Here is an 18,882-nt window from a genome sequence, read left to right as displayed (position 1 = left end):
AGAAGAAGTGAGGATGAGAAGGAGACCAAGCTAAAGTGAGCTAACTCCGCCCCGCATTGTAATACCTAAAAGTGGTTCCACGGGGTAGCGCGGAAATCGCAGGTGGTTTTAGTGGGTAAAAGTCCCACACTCTGCCGTGCCCATGCCTCTAGCTGTCACTCTAAGCTTACGTCAATTTTGTCTATGACTCAGTACTTTGATTCAATGCGATTTTAAATGAAGGACTATGTCGGCGTTTTTGTCAGATACTTGAAGGACTAAGTCGGCGTTTTTGTCAGATACTTGAAGGACTATGTCGGCGTTATTGTCATGGGCTTATTTGTTCTAAATAGAAGACTAGCATCGACTAAATTTCAACTTCTGAATAATATTGAATGGAGCCATTCGAGGACAGGCCAAATTTATGTTTTACTTGCATTTGATTCTCTACTCTAAATTGGACACGATAAATAAATTTTTCATATTTTCGAATTACTTTTATCTGAAATGTGCTCAACGAAGAGGGAACTAGTTAGACCAATCAGAGATACAAAATTTACCTTTTTGTACAATGAGGAAGTTAGTATTTGTGTAGGAAATCATGAAAACTCCTTCAAACTATTAAACATGTGAAAATTATTAACATAATATGCACAACAAGTCCACTTACTCCCTGTTACCAGAGAAAATTCAAAATCTAGTCAATCTACATATTTACAAACCTTGTTCTCATAAAACCACCCACATACCTAGAAAATATTATATCTTATTTGAATTTTGAACATAAAGTAGTCGTAGATACACAATGGATTCAAGATGAGGAGATGAAAAGGACGTGGTTCCGAAAAAGGGTTATAGATTGATAGAGTTCATAGTTTGAATGCTTACTACTTGAAGACGGAGGTCATCATCCTTGCATTAAACTCTGGAAGAATCTGAAGTAAATTTGGAAAAAAGGATGTTTCTAATTTTCAAGTGAATGTGAATGAAGTGCATTTGAGTCCTTTTTTCCACCAGGTAAGCATTCAAACGTCCCTTCTGCGATTTTTAGTGGGAAGAAACTAGAAAATGTTTAGAGATATTCTATGTACAAAAGAGTGAATTCGTATCTATATTGAAAATGTGCTGTTGCTGGAAAAAAGATGGAGAAATAGATAAAATTCCTTGTTATGCTTTGATTTGATAAAGATGCTGGGCGTGGGGGCGTGGGGGGTCGTGCACTACATGAACGAAATGAGGGTGTGGATTGCTACAGTGTATATTTTACTAATACCATTCCGAAATTTTCCAAAATCACAATCTTTCAACAAATACGTCCAGTTACTCTAAACCGTGATCCAATTTGAATTTGGTCTGTAACTTCTATAAAATAACGTTCGAATTTCGTAACAAAACGAGTGTACGTGCGTTTGCTAGCCAGAGTGTAGTCAGAAACGCAATTGGGAAGCAACATAACTTGTTCGTTCTATAAACGCAAACCAACTCTTAGCCAATACACGAATCCAGTTGGGCCGAATAGTGGGGGAGCTTTCGCCTGTTTGGAGGGAAGCATTCGGGAGCTTACAGCCCAAGAACGCTTCGATTTTTTTTCTTTTTCATTTTCAAAAACGTTGAGAAATTTGAATTCAAAAATTGCCGTTGATTAGAACGGGAAGAAAAAGGCGAGTAAAAAGTATTACAAAGAATATTGAAAAAGAGAAGAAAACAAATTATTTCGTAGCAAAATAATATGCAAAACAAAAATGCCAAAAAGACAAAGAGAGAGAAAATTGTCGAATTGAAAACAAAACCTAAACAAAACAAAAAAAAGGAAAAACACTCGCGTACCTTTTCGTATTAGTAAACTAGTGACTCGTCTAAGCGCCTCACGCGGTGATTTGTTGAAAAATTTCGGTGTTAGATTTGGCGGTAGAGTGAGCGGCTTACGGTTTCCACCGGTCCCGGTCATTCCACTTGCATCCCAGGCTCGCATTGAACCCTGCGATCGATGCAAACGATCCAGATGTTCCGTTGAGACCGGTCGTTGTTGATTCCTTTGCTTTGGATACCAGCCACGTGCTGGGCCGCCGGCCAAACGAAGCATCTCTCCGCTGGCCAATGCCTGATTAATGGTGTGCTGTCGGCCTCCACCACCACCACCCAATGTATTTCCTGTTGAAAATGGGGATAGTATGTATCAGCGGGAAAGATATACAATGTTTATGGATAGAATGGATGGTAATGAGGATGGTTTATGGTATCATGTGAAAGTATTTGCTTGTTTTACATATTTTATCTGTTGCAGACTTATATATTTAGTAAATATTCAATTTTACTGCCCCAGGGAGGCCGTTGAAATTATATAAAACGATACATAACTAGGGGACTAGTACATATCAACAGCCATGCATAAGCATCATATCACCCTGTTTGTTACAACGGAAAAGCTTTCGATTAAGCCTAGTTACAACTACTGACGTTAGATGTCAGAGCTTTCGTATTGAAGGTTCTTGACTAAATGACAATTCAGACAGAATAACAGCGTCCTTTGGAGATAATAACAAAATAGACGTTAACTAGCGGTCAGCAATATTTTAGAACCTCAACTCATAACTGATCTACCTTACATGGTTACTGAATGATGCTAGAAAGCGTGGCCGCACAAACCAACTAACGTAAGCCAGTATATTTGCTATATTCAAACGATATAAAGATTTGTACTAGACCTGACAAACAACAAGTCGAAATGAAATATTGTACGTGTTATTAGGGTATCCCATGAGGATACGCGTTTGTATAAAATTGATTCGGAGATACTAGATTGGAAACGACCATATATGATGGCGTCAATGCAATATACGGACAGGCATAGTGCTGTATTTGAGGTAAATCACCAGAGTCCATTGGTCACGGAAGCATGTCCGTCTTAATTTAGGTCTCAAAGCAGCATATTCGTATATTGGGACTTGTAACTTTTAATTTACTTGCATTTTCACCATAACAAGGCGGAGTTGATAAGATGAATTGCTCTGTGAATATTACGGTCGTTGACAATCATTAAAATAGTAGCATTGAACGGAAATCTATGGAGAAGAAGGCGGATTGTGAGCACTGGAAATCAAAGAAAACTTGTCGCTTCGAAAAGGTGGTGATAGCTCCCATAATATTGTTGGCTATTGGTTTTGTACAGTAATTAGGCATGAAATCGGATACTTTCACAACAATTCGGATGGTTACTATATTTACATTAGATGTTAACTGAGATTGTTATAATTTAGATAATAAAATTGGCACTAAATCATACTCCTCTGATTTAATTTTGGAGATATGATTATCTTTAATATACATAACATGAAAAAATGGAATTTCTATGGATCCTCAACATTATTCGATTCCTGTCTTGTAATAAGGTCAATTGGGTTTCCACTGGCAGTTTACGAATAATGATATTGGTAAAACTGCGATCAGTAGTAGATTTAAGGGGAGTGGACATCAGCTTCATAAAGGATTGCTAGCTTACGTTCGGGTGTTAGACCCGCTGCTTTTTTCAGGGTTGAAGACCCTCGGCACTCAAATTCAATATCGATCGGCATCGGGTACGTCCTGGACGGCGTTGCAAGACCTTGTTGAATGATTAGCCCGAATGATAGCGAACGTGATGGGTTTGAACTCCGATACCGCGAAGAATCGCGAGAAATTCAACGTATTGTGTGCCTTGACAAATAGAGATTTTACTATTGCGTTGGTCAGGGAATCAGAAGCTCCCACAAATAATAATTTCAGGACCGTAGACTGGATCACGAAAAAACTTGCATGTGATCGATGGTTCAACTCCCATGTTAACACCTTTTTTATTGAAATTTTTATTCCGGATTCAAGAGAATTTTTGGTGTGAGGATGGAGGATTCCGTAGCCTCTATTATGATGAAATTTATGAGCGATACCATGACCGCCTAGTTATGGATAAAATCCGGTTCATCAGCTTGGGATGCGGGTTACCTAATCCGTATGGGTGAGGATGATCTTATCCAGAAGGTCTATAAGGGTGATATCTATGGCAGAAAAAGAAGACGTGGCAGACCTTTCCTTCGATGGAGCGACGGCGTAGGCCAGGACGACAGACAACTTTTAGGGATATCGAATTGATGGATCTCGGCATAAAACTGGTGTGCCTGGGATTCCTTACTCAGGCAGGCCTGGACTGGTTAGCGATTGTTGCGCCGTTGATGACGATGCTAGTTCTGGATGATTGAGATGACTGATGTACTGCATATTCGGAACGATATTTCCGTATATGGGTATAAATTAGTGAATGTTCGGCATCTGCTCATGGAATTTTCTCCTTTTTTATCTACAGAATACAAACGCAGGGCTTTTGAATTCAAATGAGTCATGGTCAACTGTGAATTGAGAAGGATTCGTGTGGTGGGAAGAATCTTTAGGGATTATAACTAGAAAGAACCCAAGGAAAAGATCGGCCGTCTTCCTTCATGCCTTCACTAAACATAATGAATAAATACTCTCTCAGATAGCCCATTTGCAGATCACAACCGCAGTCGATGAAGACGGGAGAAAGAAGGAAGAAGCTCTGTTCTATGGCATGGGTTTTCCTAAGTTCGATTCTAGCAAATATTTTTGGAAGCATAATGTTATGCTAAGGGATGCATTCGCACCCACTAACGATGAATGATAATGGACCGGACCATTTGGGAAGCAACTTATTTTCTCTCTTGTGATCCACGGAAACCTCTTTTTTGAGTTAACCACCTCTGCCCTGGACGAAACCGTCGGCCAACTTTTTTGGAAAACTTTGGAACAAAATGACTCCGTGGACTACAAGAGAGGAGGAAGTAAGTGCACTTGAGTTCGCACCGCTTATTGCAAGTGTTCATAAGCCACATTTCCTTTCCACCTTGTAGAGGAGAGTTCTCCATCCTCCAAGAGCTTGTCGATTCCTGTGTTCGTCTTGACATTTATAGTGTACTAGGTAATTGCTCTCCAGAAACCTCCACGGGTTCTTGCGACTATAAACTATGTGAGCTTCTGGGGAGTGTCTTCCTCTCCCTTTATGTGAAACAATAATTTGTTCGTTCGTTAACTTGAAAACTGATATTTTTTTCTTCTATGTCGGGATGACGGGACTAATGAGATGAAACTTTGATGAGATGAAACTTTGATGAGATGCAGAGGCAATCGGCTCATTCTGTGCCTATTACAATAGGTTCTTAATATTTCATCTGCGCTCCATTCTCTGATTTCATACGAAGAAGACTGAATTTTTGCATTTCTTTTTTTGATTCTGATATACTCTATTGCGGGAAGAAACTCTTCAGATGTTTCTCGCGCTGTGTTCAAGGAATTTTCTTGTGCACATAAATTTAGGAAAGAGGATGCATTCTGCTGATTCTGCTATCTGTGAATTTTACCGGTTTACGGTTATTATGTTGAAAAGTGTGGGAAAGGAGTCTTCGAAGTTCGCTCGTTTTCGTCTCTGTTCTCATTACTTTTGTTCAGTTCACTTCAAGGGAGGGATTCTTTTTAGTATTTCGCAGGTTGTTTATTTTCTCTACTTATAACATAGTTTCTACGCTTTGAGATGCTTACTGTGTGCAATTCATCAATTCCAATGCTTTTGGGTCCCATAACATTGTCCTTTGCTTTGTGTATACTACCTTGATCAGAAAGTTCCCGGAGATCATTAAAAAAATTAACAATACCTGCTTATTGTTGAAAATCGATATTGTCCCCTTCAAAGTAGCTCCTATTGACTGCAACACACTTATGCCAACGTTTGATCCAGTCCTCGAAACATTTTTAAAATTCCATATTAGGTATCTCCATTAGGGCCATCTTCGATTTTTCCATTCTTCCCTTTCGGCTACTAAAATGCGTTCCTCTCAGTGGGTTTTTGATTCGATTGAAGAGGAAAAAATCGCAAGCGGCAAAATGAGGTGAATTCGGCGGTTGTTGTGGATGGTATTCGTGTTGTTTTAAGCGAAAAACTCGCGGATAATTATGGCATTGTGCGACGTTGCATTGTCGTGGTGCAAGATCCACAAGTTGTTCGCCCACAAATGCTTGCGTTTTTGACCGACTGATTCACGCAAACGTCTCAAAACACCCAAATAGTATTCCTTCTAGACAGTCTGACCTTGTGGCAAGAATTCACTATGCACCACCCGTGGTAATCGATTCTTCTTTGACTGGAAACGACGCGGTTTCTTCGGTCTTGACTCACCCGATGCGCCCCATCTCACGCCTGAAGTTTGGACTGCGTCTTGTACTCATAAACCCAGGTTTCGTCTCCAGTAATGATGCGTTTGATGAATGTTGAGTCAGAATCAGCCATTAAAATCCCGTTTTCGGCGATGTGCACACGGTCCTTCTTTTGCATGAAATTCTCGAAAATCGTGAACACGCTCAGAGACACATGTACTCAACTCGACGTAAGTTTCACAACTGTTAACAGTTAAGGAACACACGCACACCAAAAGAAGGACAGCCGAGTGATAAGAGCGCCACACGGCGATCATTCCGGGAACTTTTTGATCAAGGTAGTATTTAATTGTTTCCCAATTAGCTGCAGAGTTCCACCTGATCGGCAGGTTTTTATATGCCCCAAGTTTTTGTTGAGTGTGGCTGAAATCCGCTGTTGCATTGTCGTCAACGTGTCCTAAATCCATGCCGGTTAAAATATAATGGATCGAATGGCTCGCTGTCCGTCGATCAGTTACTTTTCAGGGTCGAAACCCTGACTCAGTCAACTATGCAAGGGAACCTAGTCCCCTGATTAAGCAAACGTACATGATTTTCACGAGGGATATCGCTGGCTGGTACTGGGAGGATCGGCAGTCTTGCACGAAAGTTATTTGTCTGAGTCCACAGAATGTCCTCTGGAATTGGTTTCAAGATCGGCTATCGAACACTAACCTCTGGGAGCGGATCCGACGTGGGACACAGCAAAAGCGCGAACCGTTCGACGAGTTCTATTTCTCGCTCACATCCCCATCGTAAGAGAGCTAACCGTTTGGTTCAACAAATTTCGGAACCAACAAGACCGCTTACTTGCTCCTAAGCTCGCAGGGCAGGACGTTATCGAGAGTGAACGACCGAGACACTTCCAAGTCCTGGGAGCCTTCGATAGCTTCAAATAATGGGATTGTCGATAAGTCGGAAATGATGATAAGGAATGTTTAAGGGTCCGGAGAATTAGGGTACTCTTAAACCACAGCGCCGTCGATGCTCCGAGCCAAAAATCCTTACGCCTCGGAAGTCCTCAGGCGAGAGGTGAAAATCATATTATTACTTCGGAATTTCCTCCTTAACCACTATCTTAAACATTTCAGTGCGGCTACTGAGCCATTTTGACTTTTCGAATATAACTTTAGCAGACACAGATTTGACCCCTACACACATCTGGACAACATGGACGGTGAAAATCTGGGCATTTCTCATACTGAGGACTTGAATGCATAAACACCATCGGGTCTTTAGCTACGTTTCTCTGATTCTTAAAGGTAACGGATTTATATAACCGAATTTTTGTCAAAAGGACGTAGAGGAATAAAGGTGTCAAGAAACCCGGTTACCAATCCGACCTTGCAAACTTAGTAATAATAAGCACGCGCTGAAGGACACTTCTGCGAAGCTATAGTTAGAAGCTAGTAGCTCATATTCGCTTTCTCGGTTCCTTTTCTTCCTCTTTAGTCGCTGCTCTGTTCGGTAGCGGTTTGGCCCGTCTAGATCGTATTTGCCACATTTCTCGGTCATTCTAGATTGGAGTCGTCACATTTTTCGGTTATAGACTTGGTTTGGATGGAGTTGAGGAGTTCTAAATCATTATCTAGTAACAGAAGTAAAGATGCTGGTAGAAAGCTAAGCGGTTTTCTTGCTTGATAATACCAGAACCGGTTGGGTAACCTGCGAGACATGGTAGAAGAGAGGTATCGAGCAAGGCTAATGAATTTAATTCAAAAAGGCTACTCATTTTTGAGTTTCTTGATTTGAAGACATTGATTATGCAAAATAAGAGGTTTGCAGGGATACCTTTGCCGACGAACATGTACAGAGCAGTCAAACATTTGGCAGAGACTAGAGGACCTCAGGCTGCCCTTGTAGCGGTCATCCAACCATCTCTACTACTCCGGAAAACACATAGAAAATCCGTTGACGAATTGGGAGAAATTTGGAGCGTTAGATGCATAAAATGGCAAAGTAGCTACATATCAGCGTTAAAAAGAAGCTGAAGATGCCCAGTTACAAGATGACCTGTGATCACTTTCTGAACGAAACAAATGGTTCGTCTGGTTGCTGGTGCTTACTTGTCCAATGTGCTTTTCATTAACGGAAATTTCACTGTTGAGCCGCTAGATAATCGCCAAAATCGCCACCAATCGCTCAAAAAAGGCCACTAGAAAACTTCGAATGCGGAAACCTTCGGCTGGAGTGAGTCCTGGGTAAAGGAATGGTAGGGCCGGGATCTGCCTCACTGGGAATACGACGCTAGTCTTCATCGAAAGAAACATGAAGATCAATGCCTCCAGCTATTAGCAATGGCTTTTACAGGACGTGCACCGAAGAAATTAGGTTTTAACGAGTCTAGGCAGCCGATTCGGTCCACTCTAAAATCGCCGCCTGCGAAGAGGTGTTTTCAAGGCTTTCGAGCAAGAACGTTTGGCCGCCGAACTCGCCGGAACAAAAAGTCTCAGTTGCATGATGCCACCATTGACGCTGGAACGATATTACCGGGGAGGGTAACCGCTCTAGATCCTTAGTGTTCAGATCATTAGATCATCCAAAATCTTACTTCGCTGAGATCTAAGGTGTCCAGCCGATATCGATAGAATTATTGCTGAAGTAGGAGATGTCGAGCAATTTGCGGACCTTCGATACCGCCATCAAGGAGCTACTCGTCTTAAGAGTATACAACCAAAACGAACCGGATCTTGGTATACAGTATTCCAACCCGGCGCTTAGCATGTTAATGAATTATTTTGTTTTTCAAATTTTGCCTGAAACTCTATCGATGAAAACAAGCAAATACTTTCGGTGATACCTCGATTTTGTAACCATTGTGCTTTGTTAGTGACCTTCGACCTTAAGCTTATATGAACAGCAATCAAGCGTATGACAAAAAACTCCAAAAAAATGTGCATCCAAACTATACATACCAATTCCAACAATAGACGAATTCAGAGTAGGAGCAGTCGCAGTATTCGTACGAGGAGCTGTCCTCGAACCGCTCGTAGGAAGATCAGGTGCACGACGATGAGGAGTTCGGGGAATATCACATCTAAAAAGTACCAAAATTAGCAACACAATTTAAAAATTAACACGAAAATAGGCGTACCCTCTCGCAAAAATAGGCGTCTCTGGTAAACTACAGGAAGTCTGGAGACGTCTCTCTTCCCTTGGACTTTGTGCCGATCGTTTTGGATACGCTCCAGACATAAGTCGTCGTCTTGAACTCGATGTAGGTGGCATATCACCCGGTAGAGTTCCTGGACCGCCTGAATGTGATGACGATGATGATGAGTATTTTTTCGTATACCCAGCATCCATTGAACGTGTTTTCAGTGTATTCACTGAGGGTTGACTACGATGCGGTGGCACGGCCGGTGGATGTTCAAAACTGTCGCGATCACGTGAAAAATGCAATCGAGTACGAGATGAGATTCGTATTCCGTGCAAACCGCGTACAATATCATCGTCGGCATCACCTTCATCGTCGGCGGCATTTTCTAGTGGTGATGGTGGAAGTGGTGGGAAACCGTCGATTTCCTAAAAGTGAGAGTTGAAGTTTAGATTTTGGTTTGATTTCGGTTGAGAGCAAATTCCTTATTACATACTATCCTCAGAGGGAGGAGCAAGTGAATTGCTTACTTTACCCTTAAAGCTAGGGAGGGAAATAGAGTCAAAGGACCCAAGCTGTAGCGCATTGTAGGACTGGCAAAGCCTCGGGATCGGAGAGTGGAAGTAAATCTCGAGCTCCGCGAAGGGTATATCAAAAATGAGATTGAGGGTGCGGGGTCATGACGGATAATCAACCCGTGGAAGGTTGTAAAACAGTGTCCGGGTGAATTTGCGTTGTACAGCTTCAAGAACGCGGCAGCCACGGATGCGGAAGGGGCCAGACTACACAGCAATATTCAAGGATGTTTCTTACAAGGGAATTGAAGAGTGTTAAGGAGGGCTGGATTGAGGTAAAGTCGGAGGAGGAACGTATGATAAAACCAAACATTTTGGAAGCTCTATTGATGATGTCAACGAAGTCGGAATTGAAACGAAATTTGTCGTCGAATTTTACACCCAGGCCTTTGAAGGATGTCAGTAGTGAAATGGATTGTCCACTGAGAGAATAGGAAAAGGATGTTGGGGAGGGTTGAAGGGAATAGCGCATCCAGTAGCATTTATTGACATTCAGTGTTAGCTTGTTGACCGAACACCAATGGACTAAATTATCAAGGTTGGACTGTAAGAGAGCAGAGTCCAACGGAGACGAACCAGAGGCAAACAATTTAAGGTCGTCTGCGTAAAGCAAATACGGACAGATGAGAATGGCGGCGAGGTCATTGATAAAAAACAGGAAGAGTAGGGGGCCAAGTATAGAGCGTTGGGGAACACAAGAGGAAGGAGATAAGGAAACAGATGAGTAACCATGTAAAGAAACTTTGCAGGAACGGTATGAGAGATAGGAGGAAAGCCAGGAGATGAATGAGGGAGGGAAGTCTAGTAATGAAAGTTTAGAGAGGAGAATGTTATGGTCAATGGTATCAAAGGCTTTGCAGAAATCGGTATAAATAGCATGTACCTCCCGTCGTGAATTCAAGCATTTAGCAACAAAGTTGATAAAGACCAGGAGATTTGAAGCCGTTGATCTGTGTTTCACGAAACCATTCTGCGCAAACAATTCAAGGAATTTTAACTTACCACCTCAGGACTAGATGATGGCGGAGATGGTGGTAACGGACCAAATACCGCCGCTTGCGATAATAACATTTCTTTGGCACTTTCGGACTTATGAACACCAGGTCGAAAAGCTAATGGTCGTCGATGATGTGATATATCACCAACTCTTGCCACTGATATATCGCCACGTAACAATGCACTAATATTATTTTCAATTTCTCGTAGTGGTGCACCACGTTGTGATTCGCTATCCTGTTCCTCATCCTCTTCGATAGGCGGGGCTAATTCACGTCGTGGTGTCGTTGTGATAACGTCATCTGAAAGAGAGTTATGAGAAGGGGTTACAAGGGAATTTAATTTGGGATCAAATTGGAAAAGGAATGAATAGTGATGCAAAAGGGGCTGCAAATATAGATCCACATGAAAACTCTCTGTTACCACCAGGTTAACATCGACACAACTCTAGGAAATTATGAGCCCTTTATGTACGACAATAATCCTGTTCGCATCACTATTCATGTCAGTAAGATAAATATAAAAAATTTGCCAACTACTTTGCGTAGATTGTTGATGTTGCTGTTGCTGGGACGTGACCGCCATTCCTGAAAGTGACGGGACACGCTGTGGAGGACCGTTTAAACTACTATTAGAGCCATTGTTTGCACTGTTGCTATTATTATTGTTATTTAAACTGCTACTGCTGCCGCTGTGATGTGTTGTTGCCATTTGTGCAACTCCATTGCCATTAGATTCAATGTGATTGCTGCTACCGATGCCACATTGAGCATCATCGTGCTGCTGGTGATGCTTCTGCTGCTGTTGATAATGCGCTGCTGTGCTATTGTTAAATGCCTTATAATCGTTATAGCGCTGTTGTCCTAGCATCATGTTACCAGAGGACGATGCGTGTATTACAGATTGTTGTGGAAGCTCTGAGGTAGAGTTTGGTGAACTTAAGTCTAGTGAAAGCCGCGATCTAAAAAGATATCCAGATGATGGCAGTTATTATACTGGAAAGAATTGCGGGACTAGAAATGAACTTACCTTGGTGAAAGTAGAGAATTGTGATGAGATATAGGCGGAGGCATTTGGGATGAAGCACCTAAATCGATACTATGCCGGGAATTTGGTACAAAAAGACTATTCAATTGCGAAACAGCTGGCGAAATGGCTTCATTGCTCAATCGTGAATTAATCGAAGACGACATTGATGCATTCAGTTCTGGTAAACGATTACGTTCCCGTCGTCCTTTACGTATAACGTATGTTCCTTGGCCGGTCATATTTGCGGGATATGTTGGTATCACATCGTCAGAATCTGAATACAAAGATGCAGCCTCGTCCTCTGTACTACAAACTGGTGGATCTGGTGGCTCAGGCCACTCTACCGAACCGGATCTATGTCGCAAATTATGATGTCTCGGCGAGTGATTATTCGATAAACTACCACCGCCCCCGCCACCACTGGGTGTTGATGCAAGACTGGACTGGGAACCGCCGGAAACACTGCGACCACGACGTCGTGGAATCACCTGGAAGAAGAGTTAGAAGACATGTAAACATAAGTATGCACATCATTGAGTATGTTTTAAGCCTAGGATTTTTCCCTTCACTGAAATGGCTGCAAATTCCACCCACTCATTCAGGATGGGGCATGCAGCAAGGGGCTTTAATGCTTACTGCACATAGCCAACATGTTCACTGTTTCAAAAAGTGGACCCACATCCCAAGTACATTAATCGCCATATCGATACTCTAGGGTTAACCATAAAACACCATTTATCACTATTTGGGGCTTCTTTAAGCTCAGGTGTGATGATGATTATATATCGAGAGCCAGGGTGAATGCCACCATGTCATATTATGCAAACGAAAGGCATGTATGACAGCCAAATTGGAAATGTGAAAGAGAAGCCGAACCCCCGTAGGAGCGTTGCAACCGAAGTACCAAACACCATGACTTCCAGCAATCGCTTAGATGGAACATCGCAACGATGCCACTAAGGCGCCAACCGACAGGGATGATGCTGAGGTTTTCATATTCCTCTAGTTCGGCTTCTTGGCGTCATACTTGTCCCTTTTTTTTAAAAACATTTCGGAGCGAGCAATGTGTGTGCATTTATCTGGTTCAACGATAATGGAATTTCTAATGCCTGCAAGGGAATTGGTTTATTTGAATGTTGTATACAATCTTGCGGGAATAAAGCAGCTTGTGGGAGTGAGGAAAGTTATGGGGTACAGGTAGATGGGAAGAATAGAATGTGAGAAGTAATATCTCCCGAAACAGCTTAATGTTGGCAAAAAATTTACTCAAACTGCTTTGCACATAAATGGAATGCAAAGCAGGAATATTTCTGCCAATTGCATCGGATGATGTTGCATGAAATAGGAAGCGGAAGACACCAAGTTGTAGGAGTCTGTGGTTGGATTGGAGCCGGAAATAATGTCATAATAAATTTGAACGTGGAATTTCAAGATGTTTACATGCATTTTTGATATCCGTCCAAATATTAGAACGAACGATTTTGGAAACTCATGGGAACAGTATTCGGCTAGAGAGTCCCCATATTGAAAATCCTGGGCCTAAGGGAAGTGAGAGAGAACTCCACCATCTTTAGAGAGTACTCCTCTGCTGACACTGCGTTTTTGTACTCTGGAAAGTCATGTGGTAGTAGACACGAATCCGATGTTGGACCATTGCTGTCGACTACTGCAAGGCGTGCTAAAGGTGATATTTTGACCGATAAGGGGTAACCTAAATGTCAGATAGGCTCTGACAACAACTTGCTTGGGCATATGATGAAGAAACATAGTCTTGATGACCCTTGCAACAACGGTCAAAGGTTTGTAGACTTTTGCAACTTTTGCCGCCTCGTCTTCGGCGGCACTTTGCTCAAGCACAAGGCCTGCCCCAAATGGCTGATCGGATTCGAAATCCTATTGCTGCCTTTTGAATGTACGGTACAAAACAGATGTTGACATCGGCCTCGGTGATCACTTACTTTCGTTTGTGTATCACTATTACCCACAATTTGCAGGGGCACATAGTGTCCGCCCCCAAATTCAATATGACCCGTGATCCAGTTAGCATTGAGCAGTGGCAAAACTTTCTTGCTGACAAAAATGAGCACGAACACTAGGCCACCAACACAAGTGTCTCTATCTAAGGTGTGGATGAAGCCGTCCGTCACGGCCTAAAAGGACGTTAAAGAACCTAGCTGATTGCGGAAACTTGGAGGCGGATCGATGAAAGTATAAAGTTGAAAGCTTTATTAATGGCTCAGAGCGAAAGTGAGCGCGACGTGCTGGAGCCCTGTTACCGAAAAAAGGCCGAGCTGAGTAGCGACCAAAGGAATTCCACCATCATGTTGATGAGAGAAGCAGAAGCTACCGCCAATAGCAGCGATTTGTCTACCATATACCCCACCAGGAAAGAACTTGCAAGTGGTAAGCCTCTCGATGGTTATGGGAATAACATTATCGGTAGACTTCTCACCCATGACCATGAGCCGCTGAAGAGATAGAAGAAGCACGTCATCACGATTCTGAAACGTATAATATTCGGTGAAATTCCACCTCTTACGGATGATCTGGCATACGAATGTGGACGTCTCCTCCAAACAGTGGCGAAATTATCTTTCCCATCAACGGGGTAAAGCGGAACATTTTTTGCAGCGCCTACTTACAGTCTTTGAAAATTTCTACTTTCCCCTTATTTGTAAATTTTTGGAATCTGAGACCTTACCCAATAAGTGGAAAAAAGGGTTAATCGTTATAAGAGCATTAAGTAGGGCACTGGCCTTGAGTGCACCAATTGTAGAGATATCTGGGTCCTTCCTGCCATTACAGAGATAATAACTAAAATAATCCTGGAACGTATCAAGGAAGATCTCGAAATTTTGGTCGGCAGAGACCAAGCTGATTTCCGCTCTGGATCGACCTGCATTTAGCAGTTTAGAGCTTCGCTTCACTTGCTCTTCATCGATTTCGCGAAGGCTAACGGGGCCTCAATAGGGAGTATACCAAGCGTGCTCTACGCAAGACGGGCGACATGATGCATGATGAGGAATTTGAGGTCTAAAGCAGAGTCCACCAGGATCACCGGTATTATTTCTTTTTGTTATCGACGACGTTCTTTCTGCTGCTTTGTCCGGCTTTGACTACGCTGATGACATCAAACAGACGCTCTTTCACCGAGTCATTGACAGATAGTAAGTAAACAGAGTTGGAATGATCTCCACCAACAATACCAACAATTTTACTCAAGGTTGAGTGCTGAATCCGCCAACAACTTAAGGTTTCATCCAGACAGAGGCAACTCATCAAACGCATCACATGTTGAGATTGTTCTCCGCCCCTGGTCTCACTGTGCTATTGAATGGGAACAACACATGGAAAGTGGCCGCCACTATAACCTGTTTTCATCGCGTTATTGGTATACTCAGGCGTGACACAATCTTGGACGAAGAACTGCGAATCAGGTGCCAGAATATGACTTAATAAGAAGGCGGAAGTAGCAGTGATTAGGTCACACTTTTAGAAAGACTGACAACTCTAATGCTAACTACGCCATGCGATGGCATCCATTATCCTAGAATGACCAAAGGTTGTCTCATTTTAGAAACACATGGCGCAGAAAGGTGGGACGGGGGTGTAAGTTTCTCGAGAAGACTTGGGGAGAGTTGAAGCATATTTCGAAGAAATGGCAGCAATAATGCATACGTGTGGTGGATGCGCTATGTCGTGTCCAGATGATATTGTCAAATATATTTACATAAAGTTGAAACAGAGTCATAGAGAAAAATATTGAGTTCGGGATAAAATTAGGCGGCAAAACGCGGCGTGATGCTCTATTCTCTATTCTCGCCTTGAAAGAAATCTCCATTTTCTCCTTATATTCTGTGAGAAACAAGACTGAATGAAAGAGTTTAAAATTACTGAAAATATAGCCAAACTGTGGCCTTGGTACTTCGAACCGACTCAAAACTATATTCTCCGCGTGTTTGGAGGCATCTGGATGAGGCTTCGTTACAAAACATATTGGCCTCAGGAACAAGCGGCTGGGACACTTAAAGGGCACAACTTCAAAGACGAGTTCAAGGAATAGCGCTGAAATTGACAAAAACACAACATAGAAGGCTGGTACGTTTGGGTCGTCGATTTTTCGTAAGACATTACGCCTGCACCTGCTGGAACCAAGACCTCAAACACCTGCGAACGAAAAATGACTCTAAGAAGGCTTCAAAAGATCAGAGGCGGGTAAATGTTTGTATGCAGCGAAGACTGGGCAAGAAACTATATTTTTACTACTACATTGTGACGACATCATCATTCCTTGAAAGCAAAATAGGGAAGCTGATGAAATCAAATTAAGGATCTGGGGCGATCACCTGGCCTGGAGAAACTTTTTGAAAGAAAGAGGACCCATGTAGCCAGAAGAGACCTTATTGATAAATAGTAAGTTGTTTCAGAGACTACTTTTTCCTCAGAAGTCAAAATAAATAAACCAAAACGATATGGAAGAGCTTGAACGAGGGACTGTGGTACATAAACTGAGCGCTCGATTTAGGTCTTCGTTACAGGAAAGGCAACCCGTAATCACTGACTTGTTACACGAAGCTGACTTCTTCCTGAGGTAGGTAGAAAACCAACTTTCCTGTCTCCTCGATCTAAGGAAGGCTTTTGACCCCAGATGGCAGAAAAGACTCGCCTTTAAGCTTTCCGGGATCTTAAATTTCCATCCGCACCTCTGCAAGTTAAATTGAACTTTCTAGATGGGAGGAAATCCAAAGTCCATACAAAATCAGACTTCTCGATACGCTAATCATGTTTTGCTAGCATCCCACAAGGATCAGTTCTTTCTGCTACCCTCTTCTCCTTGTTCTCAGCCGACCTCCTTAAACCAATCCTTAAAGAAGACACCAAATTCGGGGTGATCATCAACCCCTGTTTGTCTCACGCACCTCATATTACCAAGAACCTGGACGAGCAACAGGATATATCTAATATCTAGGAGTCACAATTGATCAGAAAGTAGACTTCAAGTCATAAATTGAGACTTTAACGATGAAAGCATATGAAATAATTTCATGGCTTGCGAGAATATTGCCAAATGTAGGTGACCCAAGGCAAAGCTCTGGCTCCTTACCTCAAGGGTTGTTATTTTGGTTTTGCTATGTCCAGCATCTGTCTGGCTTGGATAAATTCTTAGAATGAAATTGTGATCATAACTGTATTTTCTTATCCCTAACTCCCCTTCCTTTACAACGAAATCTAAAACTTAGGCCCGCATTGTAAAGTACCAATCCAGGCCATTTATTTGATACCCCACATGAGCATATTTGGGGGCAAAAATTTGGCATCGTGTTTTTGCTTACAGAGGGACTTAAAACTCCATGTAGAATAATATAGTTTAGAGTTTGACCATTTGGACCGAAATTCGTGCCGATCCATGTTAATATTTCTAAGCAAAGTGGGTCGGGCAGACCGACTGCGCAGATCAGATGCTCTACCACAGGGTTTATTTCCCCCTTAAGAGAGGTGTACTCAGGATTTTTGGAAACCCCTCATCAGAGATGAAATGTAGAAATCTGTAGTAGAATAAGAGACAGCAAATCTTCAAGTCTAGGCAGCATACTGAAGGTTCAGTAGGCACTTTTTACATGATGGAAGGTGAAGTTGGTGCTGTCGCCTAATGCTGGTAAACTTCCAGATGAGTCATTCTCTTCTAAACCGATTTGTCTTTTGGCAACTATAAGGAAAATGAGGGAGTGGATGATCTCCAATGAGTTGTTTTCAGTTGTTGAGGGCCTAGGACAACTTTCTGATCGGCAAGATAAGCTTCTTAATGCGAGATCATCCATTGATACTGTGCTGACCGGAGGTTGCCGCGTTCACCGCCAGGGGCGCTAGATGTTTGGCAGCGTCGCATATAGTTACGAGTGGAACTGAAGCAGCCACCCGGTTAACACCTAACCAACAATTCGCTAAATTTGTTAAATTCCTTTTGGCTTAAATAAAGCCGCTTAGCTTTTTTTCAAAAGAACGACGCGAAATACAGCACATACGACCGCGAGCTGTTGGCGATTTACAGCAGCGTTCGCCACTCCCGTCACTGTCTAGAGGGGTTCGATTTCTTTGTGTTAACAGAACAAAAGCCGCTGACATACGCGTCTGCGCAGTCAGCTGACAAAGCTTCGCCGCGACAACAGCGACACCTCAGCTACACATCTCAATTTACAACGGACTTTCGTAATGAAGTAGTGAAGTAGCAGATGTACTTTCCCGTATCGAAATCAGCGAAATGCTTGCCTTTATCAGCGAAGATGAGCTATTCCATGAGCAATCCCTGGACACGGAGATACGGAACCTGCTTCGTGACAAAACTACATCCTTGAAGCTGATGCGCAAACGTTGCAATTCAGGCAAGGAGATCGTCTGCGATATGTCTTTTGGGTATTTGCGCCCCTTCGCCAGTCAACTTCATCGCCTGCTCTAGGACCAGGACGTCGCATCGCACACTTAAGGCCGCAGTTGTGTGCCACGGGCAAAGTCTTCCTTGGCCAGACATACTGCCCACCGTCTTATTGGGACTTCTTATTAGCAGCAAGGAGGGCCTGGACGCTTCGTACGCGAAGATGCTCTACGGAACTACCATCTCTCGTTCCCAGCAATGAATCAACGACCCCCACGAGTTCTTTACCAATTGGCGCAACGTTATGCATGAAATCCGCCAGGTACCGACAACCCACCGAAATCGACAGAGAACCTTCGTGAATAAAAGGCTTAGCACATCCACTCACGTCTAGTGTGGCGACAGCGTCTGTCAGATATCCTTTCCGAACTCGACGTGAACGGACGCCAAGATAACATGTCTACCGAGAGATTCAACCCAGAGTTCACGGAAGCGGAAGCCGACCTGCAACCGTCATCCGAGAATGTCTCCCCAGCAGTCCTCGAGTGTCCACCTTACTCTACCTCGGGACGATCTACTCGAACTACGTCAACGAGTCTCGT

General features: G+C 42.8%; 1 protein-coding gene across 4 annotated transcripts in view; it reads right to left on the bottom strand.

The window, feature by feature from the left end:
• Positions 1-18,882, bottom strand: part of LOC119650644 — a 405,409-nt gene that overhangs the window by 82,841 nt on the left and 303,686 nt on the right. Inside the window, exons 8-14 of one of the 4 annotated variants that reach the window (XR_005249347.1) lie at positions 11,911-12,398; positions 11,421-11,842; positions 10,888-11,183; positions 9,308-9,738; positions 9,129-9,250; positions 1,906-2,130; positions 702-728 (exon numbers count right to left, since the gene is read on the bottom strand). Coding sequence is in view for 3 of the 4 variants with exons in the window: in XM_038053569.1 (XP_037909497.1) it covers positions 1,807-2,130; positions 9,129-9,250; positions 9,308-9,738; positions 10,888-11,183; positions 11,421-11,842; positions 11,911-12,398 (2,083 nt within the window). In the remaining variant the exon portion in view is untranslated. Of the gene's footprint in view, positions 1-701; positions 729-1,806; positions 2,131-9,128; positions 9,251-9,307; positions 9,739-10,887; positions 11,184-11,420; positions 11,843-11,910; positions 12,399-18,882 lie in introns of all 4 variants that reach the window. The other 3 variants (XM_038053569.1, XM_038053570.1, XM_038053571.1) reach the window with 3 other exon arrangements.

This window comes from Hermetia illucens, chromosome 3, assembly GCF_905115235.1.
Source record: "Hermetia illucens chromosome 3, iHerIll2.2.curated.20191125, whole genome shotgun sequence".
NCBI classification, from domain to species: Eukaryota; Metazoa; Arthropoda; class Insecta; order Diptera; family Stratiomyidae; genus Hermetia; species Hermetia illucens.
This window is presented reverse-complemented; position numbering and strand designations above follow the sequence as displayed.